Here is a 16,044-nt window from a genome sequence, read left to right as displayed (position 1 = left end):
CACACTCCCCGGCCGCCCGGCACCGCCGACCCGGCGCACCCCCCGGCCGACCGGCACCGCCGGTCCCCGGCAGCCCAGCACACCCCCCCGGCGGCCCGGCGCACTCCCCGGCCACCCAGCACCCCCGGCGGCCCGGCGCACCCCCCGGCACCGGCGGCCCGGCGCACTCCCCGACCCCCAGCGCACTTGCCGGCCGCCCGGCACCGCCGGCGGCCCGGCGCACCCCACGGCACCGCCAGTCCCCGGCGGCCCGGCGCACTCCCCGACCCCTGGCGCACTCCCCAGCCACCCGGCACCGGCGGCCCGGCGCACTCCCCAGCCACCCGGCACCGGCGGCCCGGCGCCGCCCCCCGGCACCAGCGGTCCCCGGTGGCCCGGCGCACCCCACACTCCCCGGCCGCCCGGCGCACCGCCGGCCCGGCGCACCCCCCGGCCGCCAGGCACCGCCGGCTCGGCGCACCCGCCGGCCCCGGGCCAGCCCCTGGCCCAGGATTTTCCCGGACATGTTCGGCTTTTTGGGATTTCCCCCCGGACGGGGATTTGAGTCCCAAAAAGCCGGACATGTCCGGGAAAATCCGGACGTATGGTAACCCTAATTCAGATCCTTTGAGGATCTGGGCCTAATTGTCTGTTGGTTTCAGAATGGAGTTCAGTGTGTTGTTTTCGTCCTGTTAGGCCCTAAATGGCCTGAGACATGGCTTCCTTTTACCCTGTGCCATACTGCCACCGTTGAGGTCCCCAGGGGCATAAAGCTGGAGCTGCTGCAAGGGCCTTCTCTGTGAGGACCCTTCTTTGAAACTTGATCATCTCCTTGGGGTAAAATAATTGAATCTGTTGATCTTTGTGGTATCGTCTGAAACAAATGTTTTCTCCCTGTTGTTTAGGGAGTGAGGGAACATCACGAGGGAGGGTAGCAAGTGGTGGGACAGGGGATTTTTCCTAGTTTATTTTTTTTGACTGACCATTGCTTGGGTGGATTTGGGTTTAGGGCAGGGGCGGGCAAACTTTTTTGGCCTGAGGGCCGCATCGGGTTTCGGAAATTGTATGGAGGGCTGGTTAGGGGAGGCTGTGCCTCCCCAAACAGCCAGGCATGGCCCGGCCCCTGCCCCCTATCCAACCCCCCCCCCCCCCCGCTTCTCGCCCCCTGACAGCATGTCCCCCGCCGCCCCATCCAACCCCCCTCTCCTTCCTGACTGCCCCCCGGGACCCTCACCCCCATTCAATCCCCCTGTTCCCAGCCCTCTGACCGCCCCGCCCCTTATCCACACCCCCGACCCCTGACCACCACCCCAAACTCCCCTGCCCTCTATGCAACTCCCCCGCTCCCAGCCCCCTTACCGCACTGCCTGGCGCACCAGTGGCTGGCGGCGCTACAGCCACACCACCCGGCTGGAGCCAGCCACACACCGCGCAGCACAGAGCATCGGGTCAGGCCGGGCTCTGCAGCTGCACTGCCCCAGGAGCTCGCAGCCCTGCCACTGAGAGCATTGCGCCAGTGGCGGAGCGAGCTAAGGCTGTGGGGGAGGGGGAACAGCAGGGGAGGGACCGGGGGTGAGCCTCCCGGCCCAGGAGCTCATGTGCTGGGCAGGAGGGTCCCGTGGGCCGGATGTGGTCCCCGAGCCGTAGTTTGCCCACCTCTGGTCTAGGGTTTAGATGAAATTGCTGGCTTTGTGAATTATTACAATTATATTTTTAATTATTGTCGAGTAGCGTGACCAGACAGCAAATGTGAAAAATCGGGACAGGGGGTGGGGGGTAATAGGCGCCTATATAAGAAAAAGACCCCAAAATCGGGACTGTCCCTATAAAATCGGGACATCTGGTCACCCTATTGTCGAGGGCACCTGAAGCCAGGGATAGGCAGCCGTACGTTTTTAGTCTAAAACAGAAGAAATAAAAGACAATAAATAAAATCAAATTGCGGAGGAGAACATTTAGGCTGACTTATAGGAATTTAGAATGTAACTGAATTTAGGAAAAGCTTCTTCACAGTAGTAGGCTATGGATTATTCTCCCAAGGGAAGTTCCTCAATCTAGCTGTAAATGTTCCTCAAGTGATGAGGTGAAACACTTGAGGAACATTTACAGCTAGATGGGGAATACATTTACCAGAGAATGTATTGTGGAGAACAACCCCAAACTGGTAGGGAGGTAGGCTGGGTGAACTAAAAGGACATTTTCATCTCTGACTTCTGTGACGTTATAATTTCACGCTGGTGCCTGGCTGTTCTTTTATCAGACATCCTTTCCCTCCCTCCTTAAAATGTGCATCTGTTTCCTGTAGATGATTACGATGAGGCATACACACAGCTGAGTCTCCTCATAAAGGAATACCTAGGTATGGTACAGCCTTCAGATTTGGACAGAAGTTGGGTCTTGGACGACAAAGCAATCACAGGTACTGTACGTGACTTTCCAACTGTGCCAGTCAGGAACTAACACCAGCTTTATTAGGAGAGTGTTACTGATTACTTGTCAATTATACACATTAGTGCCCTATCTGCGAGAGAAGTGGCCTCCATGATTACTGGCCTGTGAAAACTCTGCAGGCCTCCCACTGAGTAATGTGCCTCCCTGACTGTCCTCCTCCTAGGAACCAAGTCTGTGATGCTGCACCTTCCGTTACTTACAGTTACTTTATATGGCAGCTGACTTGGGAGAACAATGTTGGGAAGAGCGCATGGTGTGACCCTAATGTTGTGTGGAGGCAGGTTACTCCCTAGCTGATAGACATCCACTCATCAGGGAAGGTTTTTAAGGGAGATTCACAACACAAAACATGTCTCCTTGGCTGACAACTTTGTGCCTATCTGACTAATGAGAAAAAAGAAATGGGGCTGGGAGGCTGAACACTTACATTCCTCCTCGCCTCAGGGTGATCAGGGATATGAATGAGGTCTCTCCAAATCAGGATCTTGCCATTGGCCAATAACCCCAGTCTCCTTTTAACAGTAATTCTTTACTGCCGAGTTAGCCTGGGTGATTGACACCTGGGTTAACCTAGCCCGGGTACAGCCACACTTCACAGTCCCATCTGAGTTACTTTGTCCTCAGTGGTGCTGCACGCCTTTATGTGTGTCACTAGAGCTTTGGGGGCATATCCAATGATTCTTTGTGCTGCAGTAAACTAAGCCTCTTTAGGAGTCTTTCCCAGTGAATTGTGGGAGAACTTGCCTATTGTTTTGGACACACGGGGGAATTGTGGGAAGGCACTGCAGGACTATCAGCACTCGAGTGATTTAGCCCGTATTCTCACTGCAAAGTGGGTGGTGTACCAGCCTGAGTGAAAAGGGAACCCAGGTTCTCACCCATACCCCCAGCTGGGCCAGGTAGCTCAGGTGTAAAGCACCACTAAATTCAGATGTGTGGACAGGAGGAGACTTGGGGGAGACACCTGGGCTAACTCTGTGGTGAAGACCCTTAATGGTGAGACATGCTTTTCCCTAATGCCAAGTAAGTTATTAAAGAAATCCATCCTTATTCTGGCCCTAGATTCCGTTCTGTCTCCTCTATTTGGACTATACACTTCTGTAGCTAATAGAGCTCCCAGTGGGAATGAGGAAGGGGAGACAGAGAGTTTCTTGACAGGGATTTGCGTAATAAAGGAAGACAAGAACTTGTTTATGATAGCTCTTTTCTCCAAGAGCTTCCACAGTTCATAGGTTGTTTTAGATCCCGTGCCGAAGGAGAGTGACTGTTTTCCTAAACAGGGGAAGAGCCAGTAGTCATGACCTTCTGCATGGCTCACAAGGCTGCAGATAGGGGAATCTGAAGAGTGCGTAAGACTGGCACAAAAATGTTAATGAAAAATTGTGTAAAATTTATCACTTTTTCATGTCAAGTGGTTTCATATCTTGAAAGAATTAATAAATGTTGATTACTCTGTGGGGAATGAAAAGCCTCAACATGGATTGTAATGTATAGATACTACCATGACAGGTAGCTTTCTAAAGAAACCAGTAAATTTAATCTAAATCTGGACTGTTTTAATTTTCACTTCTAGCAGTGCCAGTGTTTGTTTGAAGTTAGGGAAGGCTTGTGGGGCTGACTGGATTTTGGAGAAGCAGGTTACCATGTGTGCTGTATCTTGTTCTTGCAATCTTGCTCTTAGTTATTTTCTGCTAAAACACTAGGGCAGGTGTTCTCAAACTTCATTGCACCCTGATCCCCTTCTGACAACAAAAATTACTAATTGACCCCAGGAAGGGGAACAGAAGCCTGAGCCTGCCCGAGCCCCACTGCCACCCCGTGTGGGGTGGGGGGCAAAGCTAAAGCCTAATAGCTTCAGCCACAGGCAGGGGGCCTATAATCTGAGCCCTGCCGCCAACGGCTGAAGCGCTTGGGCTTAGGCCCCGGGTGGTGGGGGTTGGCCTTCAGCTCTGGGCCCCAGCAAGTCTAAGCCAGCCCTGGTGACCCTATTAAAATGTGGTCCCAACCCACAGTTTGAGAACTGCTGCACTAGGGCCTTTTTGGCACAGGAGGGAGAGCAAAGTGGAAGGATTATGGACAGAAGAGATTCTTATCTAATTATAATATGTTCTATCTAAAGCACCTGACATTCCTTTAACAAAATCTTAATATTCTTTCACATTTTGGAATTGTGTCAATTTGTACTTTGTTGCTAGCCACAGAAATTCCATTAATAGTACTGGGTTTTGGTAATTTTGCTCTCCATAAAGTAACTTTTAAATTGACTATGCGTCGTTAAATTCACTTCGAGCTTCATTTATAGGAGTTTAAATAAATTTAACTATCTTAGTTCTGGAGAGAGTGTCTCTTCTTATGGACCGTGTGAAATAATTGATTTTAAAGAATTTGCCTAAAGGTTGACTTTATTATGGACATTTTTAGTAAGAGAGTAGAAGGGAGAAGATTGGTTCTGTGATATTATGATAGGTTGTTAATTCTTTTTTTAATGAGCTGCCGTTTGCGATCTTTTGTTCATGTCCAGAGTAAAGACACTGGGAGAAAATCGATAAGCTCTTCTTTTGAAACACTTTTTATAGAAGAAATTACTGTACTAACATGATGATACTGCTTTGCGCGTACAGAGCAGCTTTCATCCAAGATTGCAGTGCTTTATAACTATTAAGTAAGCCTCACAACGCTCTGGATAGTAATACATACTTCACAACATTTCACAGCTGGGACACTGAGGCTGTAGCTGATTATCAGTGGTGCTGAGCACTCAGAATTCCCATTGAAGTTGGTTTGAGTGGTGGATGCTCAGCATGTCTGAAAACCAGGCTCAGTAAATCATTTGCCGCCCCTGGAATAGAACTCAGGAGCCATAACTCCCCTGTTCTAATCACTAGAAATTCCAGCATCTGCATATCAGTAACTTGAGCTGGCTAGGCTGAGGGACATTTGGGGAAAGTTGGCATTTATTTATTACATAATTACAAAACCAAACATACATAAAATAGGCATATGTGTGTGTAAGATTGTATGTATTTGATTGTCTCCCTCTCCTTCACCCTTCATTGATTCTCTTCTTTTTAGATGGTAGGTACCAGGGCCGGCTCTGACTTTATTGCCGCCCCAAGCAAAAAAAAAAAACCCACCACAACCCAGGGGCGGCAAAAAACGGCAAAACAAAAAAAACCCCTGCTGCGTGGCCAGAGCCAGGGTGCAGGGGGACTCCCTGCGCTGCAGTTGTGGAGGAGGGGAGGGAGCGGGGGGGGGGGAGAGAGAGGAGGAGGGCGGCCAGGGCTTCAGGGGGGTGCTGCCACGTGGCCCCTCCCGCCGTGCCCTCTGCCGGGAGGGTTCCACACTGCTCCCGTCGGCTGGGAGGAAAGGACACGGGCTGCCCTGTCAGGCTTGCTGCAGGGCGCTCCCATCCTCCGCGCCACCGTGCCCACCGCCCCTTACAGGGTAGCCGGAGCGGAACACACACTAAAAGAAAAGCGGCCGTGCGGCTGGCCCTAAGATTGGGCGGAATGCCGCCTCGTTCAATCTGCCGCCCCAAGCACCAGCTTGCTTGGCTGGTGCCTGGAGCCGGCCCTGGTAGGTACTTTGAGAGAGCTGCTTTTGTACAGCACCTACTACAATGGGACCTTTCTCCTGATTGGGTTTTCCAAACGCTCCCATAAATATAAATATTCGTAAGGGTTTCCTTTATATTTTAAATTGATATTTAGGGGTAATTCGTTAGCTAAACTGAAGCCCAGCCTCCTTATTTGTGGCTGCAGTTTTGCACCCTCGAATTTTGCTTGAAAAAAAGTGTGTTAGTTGCATCTCCAGCTATCTGATTTAGTTGCATTTCTGACTACCTGTAAATCCAGTAGAGGTGCAAGTACTTACATTTGCACCCAGAGTTTAATTGTGTGCATAAAAATTCAGATGCAAATGATTCTGACAGAAGGAAGGGCACGTGATTCAAATTCCCTGGCTGTGAGGTAGGTCAAACATAGCCTCTAAACAGCTTAATAGTGGTAACAATGTTTAATAGCTAGCACCTCAGGAAAATAAAATTAAGCAAAGCAACATGCCGTACTCCATCAGTGGTTTCTGTTTTGAGTATTTTTGGGACCCTACACTTCCCTTGGTATTTTGAGGGTGAATTAGTTAATATTTGTAAAGTGCTTTACAAATTACAAAAGTGCTAAGTATTTTTATTCCCTTCCCTGGGATCTATTTCTTAAGAAGATACTCAGTTCTATCTTTTTCACTTTCATTCTTCCCATTTGCAAACCCAGAACAGTGCCAAAAGGAACCTAGTTATTCTGAAACTGCAGACATGGAATTTCTCAAACAGGATTTCAACTTCTTGGAAACAGAGTTTACAGTAAGGGTTTTGTTGCAATAATAACAATACCTGTTCCCTACTAGATTTCAGCTCACTGTCTTTTGGAGATCACAAAGCTTTAACCAGTGGAGGGACCATTAGAATTGCCCAGCCTTCTGACATCAATGCATTTTCGGACTCTTCAGCCAAAAACTACTCTGCTAGAATCTCAGCCAAACTTGCTGCACAAAAGACACCAGCGGTAAGGGGGAAATGCTCTAACTTTAGCATTATAGAATGCTAACCTAGGAGTAGGATGTTTATGCTTTGCTCAATCCCTCCAGCTCCCATATCATTTTTACTGCTGTTCTCTGAACTCCTTCCAGTTTGTCAATATTTTCCCAGTAGTGGAATGCCCAGAATCAAATGTACCAAAGGCAGCTGAAAGAAAATGGCATGAGCATCATCAACTGAGGAGGAGATGGGGTAGGGAACTGTGGGCCTAATCTTTTCACACCAGTTTTACACCAGAGCAACTTCATTGATTCTGTTGGAGTTGCTCCTGGTTTATGTGGTGTAAGTTAGATGAGGATCAGCTCCTATATATTTTTACAAGAATGCATGGAAACAATCCAAATTCAGGATAAATAATAGACGTGCTGCCGTGAGATACAAGGAAATTGTCTATCAGGACATCAAGAGCTTTGAACCCGATTCTGTTCCCATTGAAGTCAAAACTCTCATTCACCTGAGTGGCTGCATGCTTGGCATGGTTGCCACCAGCAGGGCCGGCTTTAGGAAGTGCGGGGCCCGATTCGAACAGTTTCGACGGGGCCCCGACAGGGATGACTTAAAAAAAAAAAACACGTTAAAAAAAACATGTGGGGCTTGTACTCACCGGGCCGCACTCCTAGTCTTTGGCGGCGGGTCCTTCACTCACTCCGGGTCTTCGGCGGCACTGAAGGACCCGCCGCCAAAGTGCTGCCAAAGACCTGGAGCGAGTGAAGGACCCGCTGCCAAAGACCTGGAGTGCCACCGGGTGAGTAAAAATTAAAAAGGTGCCTCTAGCCAGGGAAGGGATTCTCTGCCACTTGCCCCCCACTCTGGGCGACCCTGCCACTGGGCGCGGGGCCCTCTTAAGCGCGGGGCCCGATTCGGGGGAATTGGTGGAATTGGCCTAAAGCCGGCCCTGGCCACCAGAGATTGAGTTCAGACATGTTTCGCTGCTGCGTTTTCTTCTTTTTTGACCCAGAGACTCAACAGTGCGCTTACGTTTCAAACAATCTTGTGCAATCTAAGCTTCATTTTTTATAGGTTGTTCCCTAAAGGCAGACTTTAATTCACTCTCCTTGCAGGCAGTGGTGGAGCTGGTGCTGTCAAACAGATATTTCTAATGCTCCTTTTCAATGACAATGGCAGAGGAAAGAAAAAAAAAACGGAAGCTTCAAAATATGTTCCATTCCAGGGCTATGAAGTCATAATGATGACTGATGGTTTGGGCAGGCCTGGCTTGTTGGATAATTATTGCCACTATCTCTGTATTTATAGCAATCTACACCTGATTCTGATGTCTAGAGTTTTTATTCTGGATGGAGCAGAGAATCAAAAAAACCCACTGCTATCCAAGGCTTAAAAAAAGGCTTTCTTTAGTGGGGAGAAAGGTATGACTGTAAATGAGCTACCCAGACAAGGAGCCCTCCCATCTTTCAGACATCTTAAGCAAAATCCCACGTCTCGTGCCGTGTAGAGTTAAATAAGTGTCATTTCCTTTAATGTTTATTTCATCAGAATATATATTCGCTTAAGCTGAAGGAGAAGGCTGTGTTTCTCTCACTTCAGCAGCCTTCTGCCATCATCTGTATCACGGTGATTTATGTCTCTCTCTCTTTATTGCATCTTATGTTAACGTTTTACATTTTGTCAAGCCAGGGAGATAAGTGTTTTATGATGAAGGTGGCTATAATTTAGCCTGGGTTTAAGTTCTTCAGTGGCTAGAAGGCTTTCTTTATTAGTTTCCATGTTCCTCGCTGGTAATATCTGCCAAGCTATTTACTAGGCCTTCTAAGTGCCCAATATATTTGTTCGTGTGTATGATGAGGTTCTGTAGGATCGACTGAAGTGTCAATCAGTAAGTGCTCCAAGGTGAAACACGAGTGCAGCTCTGATAATTTTCAATAGTAAAGACTGTAAATATGCCTGTTGTGATTTTAAAGTAAAATCCGGTCTAAATTGTTCCATTTGGAAGTAGAAATGATTCCTTTACTTTTGGCAACAAAAGCACGTGGCATGACTGCTACAACTGCATTCCATGCTTCCTATGTGTAGAATGGCAAAGTGAGAGAGAGCATAAAATGACTAGCACTGGCAATCCAGGAGCAGGGTAAGAGGAAAGGCTTGCTGACCAGGAAAAGAACCATCATTTTCCCTGGCCTTTGCAACTGCTGGGTTCAAAACACATTATACCAATGTTGCACAAGTAGAAATAACTACACAAGTTGCAAGGCAGTACAGAACCAGGCCCTGCAATCCATACAAAAATCAGAAAGAATTGCTTCTTTACAAAGCACATGCTTTGTGAAACATCTGTCTGAAATCTGTGTAGGCCTGGACCTTGCTGGAGTAGCAAAAGGGAAGGAATTCACAACAATCTGTGGGTGAATAGGTACAACAAGACAATCGGACTCTCTTTCTTGTTCATCCTTTGCCATCTGGAGAGCCATTACTGGGATGGGGGTCACAGAGAGCCACCAGATAAACTGTGGTGGGGGGTCTTATTGTCCCATCGTGATGCCAAACCAGTATGTGATAATGTCACCACAAGATGACTGTTGTTGTTTTTTGAGCTTTCTCTTGCCTTACCCACACTGGGTTTGTCTGCAGTGGGAAATTATATTGTTCTGCTGCAGCACATGTTAACTAACACCACAGGGATGGATTCTCCAGTCTGCTAAGGCTCCCTTATGCTAGGTGTTCACAGTAGCCTGAGAGTGACCGTAGATTTCCAACAGAGAATTCCCTCGGTGTAGGGGGAATCTCAGCTGCTGTAGAGTTGGCAGAAGTGGTGTAGCCACCAACCACTCCCTCTACCCTTAGAGTGAGCGGACAAGGAAAGCAGCATGTCAGGAGTGTGTTGGAGCCAAATTCTACTATACTGCATCCTTTGCTGGTGAAAGAAACCTTATGCGAGCAGCATCAATTAAAGTAGGATTATTCTTGCTTTAATTTATACTGGGGCTGCGAATCAACCAGCTCCCTGCAGTCATCCCTTTCTGCTACATCCTAGCATAGCTCAGATGTAGTGAAGAATCAGGGCTTCATTGTAAACCAGGACCGCCATGTTTAAAACCAGGTGTGACTTTAAAGACAAAAGTCCTGTCTACACTGAGTGCTGACTGATATTTAACACCCTGTTAGTTAACGTGTTATAACAAAATGTAATTTCCCAGTATAGATAAACCTATACACTCAAGAGTCTTAGGCCATGTCTACACTACCATTTTTGTCAGCAAAACTGGTGTTGCTCAGAGGTGTGAAAAAACACCCCGCTGAGTAACATGAGTTACACTGGTATAAGTGGTAGTGTGCACAGCACTATGCTGGCAGGAGAGTTTCTCCTGCCGACATACTTACCGCCGCTCATTGGAAGTGGTTTAACTACGTCGACGGGAGAGCTCTCTCCCATTGGCATAGAGTGGCTACACAAGAGATCTTATAGCGGCACAGCTGCATTGGTACAGCCGGGCCACTGTAAGGTCTCTAGTGTAGACATGGCCTTAGCCAGAGACAGGAATGTCATGGCCATTTGTTACCCTTTTTTTTGAAGGCCTGTATGTACTTGTAAGTTATTGTAATAAGTTGATCATATTTCTTGCTCAGGAAGAAGCATCTCTGCAGAGGCGGCAATGTGCAGCACGGCAGGCGCTGTTGGGGAAGGCTCCTAGTGCATATGCCCAGCTGTTTCAAAGGTAATGCGGGCATTTGTATGAGTCACGTCCTTTTCAGCCAAATGAAAAATGTCCATCTTGAACTTCTTCCCCATTGCGTCTACAAGATGAATGATCAGAAACTCTCAAAGATCACAAGTCCCATGGCTGACTCTCCTCCTTAAAGGGTTTAAGTCGAACCCTACAGTTAAGCCCTTTACATGGAGATGCGCCCTCAGACTTGAGAGCTGCAATGGTCTTAAACTAACAGTGTGAGGCCAACCTGCAGTATATCTGGGACTGTGAATTTATAACACACACAATGACAAGGCTGCCTAGCTCTCAGTAGGGAGCAGTTGGTGGGGGCAGAGAAGCTGGAGCAGCTGGACCCCACTCCTGAGGGGCGAGAAGCCTCGGGCAACTTCCCCTGGCTCCCGGCTGGGAGGAGGGGGCAGCCCTCTGGGAGTCTATGGGACAGGGTACCCAGTTGAGAGACTGGCCTCTTAGCTCCCCACTCTGTCCCTCTGAGGTCGGTGGATGCACATCACCGGTGTATATTAGGTCAACTTACATTTCTAGCATAGACATACTGTTAGTCCACTGCTCTTTGCTGCCTTTATTTCACCGTGCCTTGCTCATACTTTGGATTCTGTGTTTGGAGTGAAAATAAGACTTTGTTTTGGCAGAGCTGTCAGATAGGTGAAAGAAACTCCTATCACCCTCAGTTGGTATTTCCAGGGACATCTGTGCTCAGTGAAAACAAATTGCATGCAGGAGTAGACAACACTCCGTTCCATATGGTGATGCAAGGAGCGAAGTCAGGAAATACCATAAATATGAACAGTTGAGACTCTGAGAGTTGGACAATGAACCCTGAAATCATAGCTATTAGATAGAAAAGAGACCTACAGGTCATTTAGTCCATACCAATGGCTAGTGTATGATTATTCCCTGTAGTATGTTTACTAGTGCAATATCCAGTCTAGTTTTAAATGTACCTTGAGATTGGCCTTTCACCTTAGAAGGCTCTTCCATAGTGTAATACATCTCCCTCTCAGAAAGATTATTGTGGTATCTACCCTAAATTATCGCTATCTCAGTTTCATCCCATTACTCCTAGTTATACCCCTTGTACTACTCAACATAATTCCTCTTCATTTTTATGCAGTTCAGAAAATTAGACTGTTCTTCTTCGAGAGATGTCCCTGTGGGTGCTCCACTACAGGTGTTGGTGCGTCCCTGCGCCTTCGCCCGGAGATTTTTGCAGCAGTACTCATAGCGGCCACGCATGCTCAAAAGCTGCCCCCCGCTGTGACTCTAGGTTAATAGTACGCATGCGTGGCCGGTCTCCTCAGTTCCTTCTCAACCGTCCCCGGCCTGAGACGGAGCTCAGCAGACTCATTAGAAAATCCTTCACTCTTGCCACAATTACCCTTTAGTAACCAGTTCTTGTCAGTTTTTCTCTGTTAGTATAGTTACTTACCCCGTTTATCTGTTTAAAAAAAAAAAAAAATTTCTGTCAGCCGCGGCTATGCCGGGCTCCACCGGTTTCAAGCGCTGTGCTACCTGCAAGGAAGCTATCCCATTATCGGATGGACACTCAAAGTGTATAAAATGTTTGGGGGAAGCTCACATTCCCCAAAAATGTGCCCACTGCTGTAAACTCAGCTCCAGGGCACGGAAAGACAGGGAGCTTAAACTTAAACTGCTCCTCCTTCAAAAGTCTATCGGGTCAGTTTCAGACCCAGGCGTTGAAGCCGGCTCCGCGACCCGACACAGCCCCCCCGCCTCAAAAAAACTGAAAAAATCTACGAAGAAGGGGCACCCTTCTTCACCAAACAAGGCTATGAGGCACAAAGTATCTCCAGGCAGATCAACGATCTCTCTGCCTGTGTTTCCTCGCCTCAGCAACTTTCATGAGCCGGGCTCTTCGGGAACCGCGCAAAAGCCGCCTGAGGCTCCGGCGGCGGCGCGAGGCTCCGGTGCCGAGGCATCAGGCTTCCAGTTGCCTGCCTCTGTTACGGCACCGTTCGGCACCGCAAATGAGACGATGCCGACATTCCACAGCATGCCTGACCCCAGGCAGCCTGATATTGCCCGCCCGGCACCGACCGCGGCACCGACCCCTGCGGTGCACTCTGACACAGAGATCACAGGCAGAAACCCGATCGCGGAAATGCTCCTGTGCGGCAGCCTCTCCCGGCTCAGCTTTCATCTCCCGCAGGAGCTTCATTAACTCACTTTACCCAGACAGCAGATCTTCTGGTATCACCTACCTTGCAGTCTCCGCTCATGAATGAATATTCTTTTTCAATGCCTGAGTCAGGATCTGAGCAGTTTTCCTCCAGTGAGGAGGAAACAGATCCGCAGGGAGTTTTTTCTCCATATCATGACTCCCAGCCCCGGACCCAGGGCAATAGGGGTTATGAGAAAACTACCTCATCCCACTCTCAGGACCCTGCCTCCTGGGGGGTGAACCCCTGGATGGCACCACCTATGCCCTACCCGCCACCATGGCGATACTGGACACCATGGGCATCATACCCTCGGGAATACATGCCCCGTGGCCACTCGACCAGGCGCAACACTGATCCAGCGCCGTCTCCTAACGAATATGCCAGTGACACGAGACGCCTGGCAACACAGCCACGCTCCCAGGATAAACCTAGCCCTACTCCTGTTCCAACAGAACCGGAGCTGGCACCTGAAGAAGCATTACTTCCCCTTCCTCCCACTCCCTCAGATGAATATACAAAATTCCAGGACCTCTTTAAAAGAGTTGCCAGTGACCTGAGAATTAACCTGGACGTGGTCACCGAACAACAGCATGAGCTAACGAACATCCTACAGCCCCCTTCTTCCTCCAGAGTGGCACTCCCAATTAACGCAGCCCTTTTAGAACCCGCTAAGTCCATCTGGCAGACTCCAGCGACAAGCCTACCTACCTGCAAGCAAGCAGACAGGAAGTATTTTATCTCTCCAAAGGACTCTGAATTCCTTTTTACCCACCCAACACCAAATTCATTGGTAGTAGACGCTGCGAACCAGAGGGCTAGACAACAGTATTCTCGTTCTGCCCCACCCAACAAGGATAACAAACGATTGGACCTTTTTGGTCGTAAGGTCTATGCATCCTCCACCCTCCAATTTCGTATAGCTAATTATACTGCAGTCCTGGCAAAATACGACCATAAAAACTATAATAAGTTAATGGACTTTATTGATGACATTCCAGAACAAAGAAAACAACAGTTCAGAGCTATGGTTTCTGAGGGACAAGCCATATCACGCACCGCTCTCCAAGCAGCCCTCGATGTAGCCAACACAGCGGCAAGATCGACTGCTACAGCGATAGTCATGCGACGGGGCTCATGGCTCTCCTCTTCCTTTTTTTCCTCGCGAAGTTCAGAGCACAATTGAAGATCTTCCCTTCGACGGTGACAAACTCTTTGCTTCTACCACGAATGAAGTGCTTCATTCAATGAAGGACTCCAGGACAACCCTCCGGTCTCTAGGTCTCCAGGCACCTACGACCAGAAGACGGCAATATCGATACCAACCGTACCACCGGCCACGTTATCCCGCATTTACACAACATTCCCATAGACCGCAGGAACAGCAACAACCACAACGTCAAAGACCAAGATTCCAGCGACGTCGCCCAAACTCTGCAGGGGCACCTCAACCCCCACCAGCTAATAGGCAGATTTGAAGACTTGGTCGAGGGTTTAGAAAGCAACGCCCCCACTTCAGCCGACACACCTATCTTTGGACACCGCCTACGACCTTTCTTCCATCAATGGAGGAAGATTACCTCCGACAAGTGGGTCTTAGAGGTAGTTACAATTGGATACGTCATCCCCTTCCTCTCCTTACCTCCCACCCACCCACCCTCCCCGTCCCTCTTCAGGGACCCTTCTCACGAGCAGCTACTCCTCCAAGAAGTGCAACATCTCCTTCATCTGGGAGCAGTAGAAGTCGTGCCAGAACGACACAGAGGGAAGGGCTTTTACTCCCATTATTTCTTAACGGAGAAGAAAAATGGGGGATGGCGACCAATCCTCGATCTCAGGCGGCTCAACAGATTCATCAAAAAGCAAAAGTTCAAGATGGTTACCCTCACTACCATAATCCCAGCGCTGGAGCAGGGCGACTGGTTTTCTGCCCTCGACCTACAAGATGCCTATTTCCATGTCACTATACATCCGGCCCACAGACGTTTCCTCCGATTTACCCTCGGTTCCACACATTTCCAATACAGGGTACTCCCCTTCGGACTATCTACAGCCCCCCGTGCTTTTTCCAAGCTTCTAGCTGAAGTCACTGCCTACCTCAGGAAACAAGGGGTCATAGTGTCCCTTACCTCGACGATTGCCTCCTCAAAGCTTCAACATTCGACGAGGCGCTCCGGTTCACACTGCTCACAGTCGATTGCTTTCTATCTCTCGGCCTACAAATAAACAGACAAATCCACATTACGCCCCACCCAGCACCTGCAGTTCATAGGCGCAGACCTCGACTCCCGGACGGGGCTAGCATCGCTCCCACCCGATCGCTTCAATTCCATAAACCAACTGGCCACAATTATTCGCGACAGCCCTCAGGTAACTGCCCGAGACTGCCTGCAACTACTAGGTCACATGGCCTCGTGCACTTTTGTCGTCCAGAATGCACGCCTATACATGAGGTGCTTCCAAGCGTGGCTGGCAACGGTCTACAAACCGAATATGCACTCTTTAAACAAGACTCTCTCCCTGCCTACTCCAGTCAAAGATTCGCTACATTGGTGGACCGTCCACTCCAACCTCTGCTCTGGAGTCCCGTTTCTTCAACAGGCTCCATCATTCATTCTGACCACCGATGCATCTATGACAGGCTGGGATGCACATATGTCTCATCACACAGTACAGGGGCTATGGTCACCAACCGAGACCTCCCTGCACATAAATGTTCTAGAACTTCGAGCCATTCGCAACGCGTGCCGTCACTTCCTGCCACTAATCAAGCATCATCACGTACGCATAATGACGGACAACATTGCATGCATGTTTTACGTAAACAGGCAGGGCGGAGCTCGATCCCATTCGCTGTGCACAGAGGCTATGAAGCTCTGGAATTGGTGCATTGCGAACAACGTCCGGGTATCAGCAGCCTATCTTCCCGGAATCATGAACACCACAGCGGACGAACTAAGCAGACGCTTCCCATGGGACCACGAGTGGGAGATAACGAGAAAACCATTCACGATGTATTCAGCACCTGGGGTTACCCAACCATAGACCTTTTTGCAACTGCAAAAAACAAGAAATGTCTCAATTTCTGCTCCAGAGCAGGACTGGGCAAACATTCCCTGGGGGACGCATTCATGATCTCATGGCACCGAAACCTATTTTA

The 16,044-nt window shown here is 49.0% G+C and overlaps 1 protein-coding gene across 3 annotated transcripts in view; it reads left to right on the top strand.

Annotated features, from left to right (window-relative positions):
* Nucleotides 1-16,044, top strand: part of LRGUK (leucine rich repeats and guanylate kinase domain containing) — an 87,265-nt gene that overhangs the window by 52,571 nt on the left and 18,650 nt on the right. For 2 of the 3 annotated variants that reach the window (XM_042843231.2, XM_005291857.5), the window contains exons 15-17: nt 2,285-2,398; nt 6,832-6,989; nt 10,604-10,692. In XM_042843231.2, coding sequence (XP_042699165.2) covers nt 2,285-2,398; nt 6,832-6,989; nt 10,604-10,692 — 361 coding nt within the window. The remainder of the gene's footprint in view (nt 1-2,284; nt 2,399-6,831; nt 6,990-10,603; nt 10,693-16,044) is intronic. The other variant, XM_042843232.2, reaches the window with a different exon arrangement.

The sequence above is a fragment of the Chrysemys picta genome, chromosome 1 (genome assembly GCF_011386835.1).
Source record: "Chrysemys picta bellii isolate R12L10 chromosome 1, ASM1138683v2, whole genome shotgun sequence".
Classification (NCBI taxonomy): domain Eukaryota; kingdom Metazoa; phylum Chordata; order Testudines; family Emydidae; genus Chrysemys; species Chrysemys picta.
The sequence above is the reverse complement of the archived record's forward strand: the minus strand, read 5'-3'. Positions and strand labels throughout refer to the sequence as shown.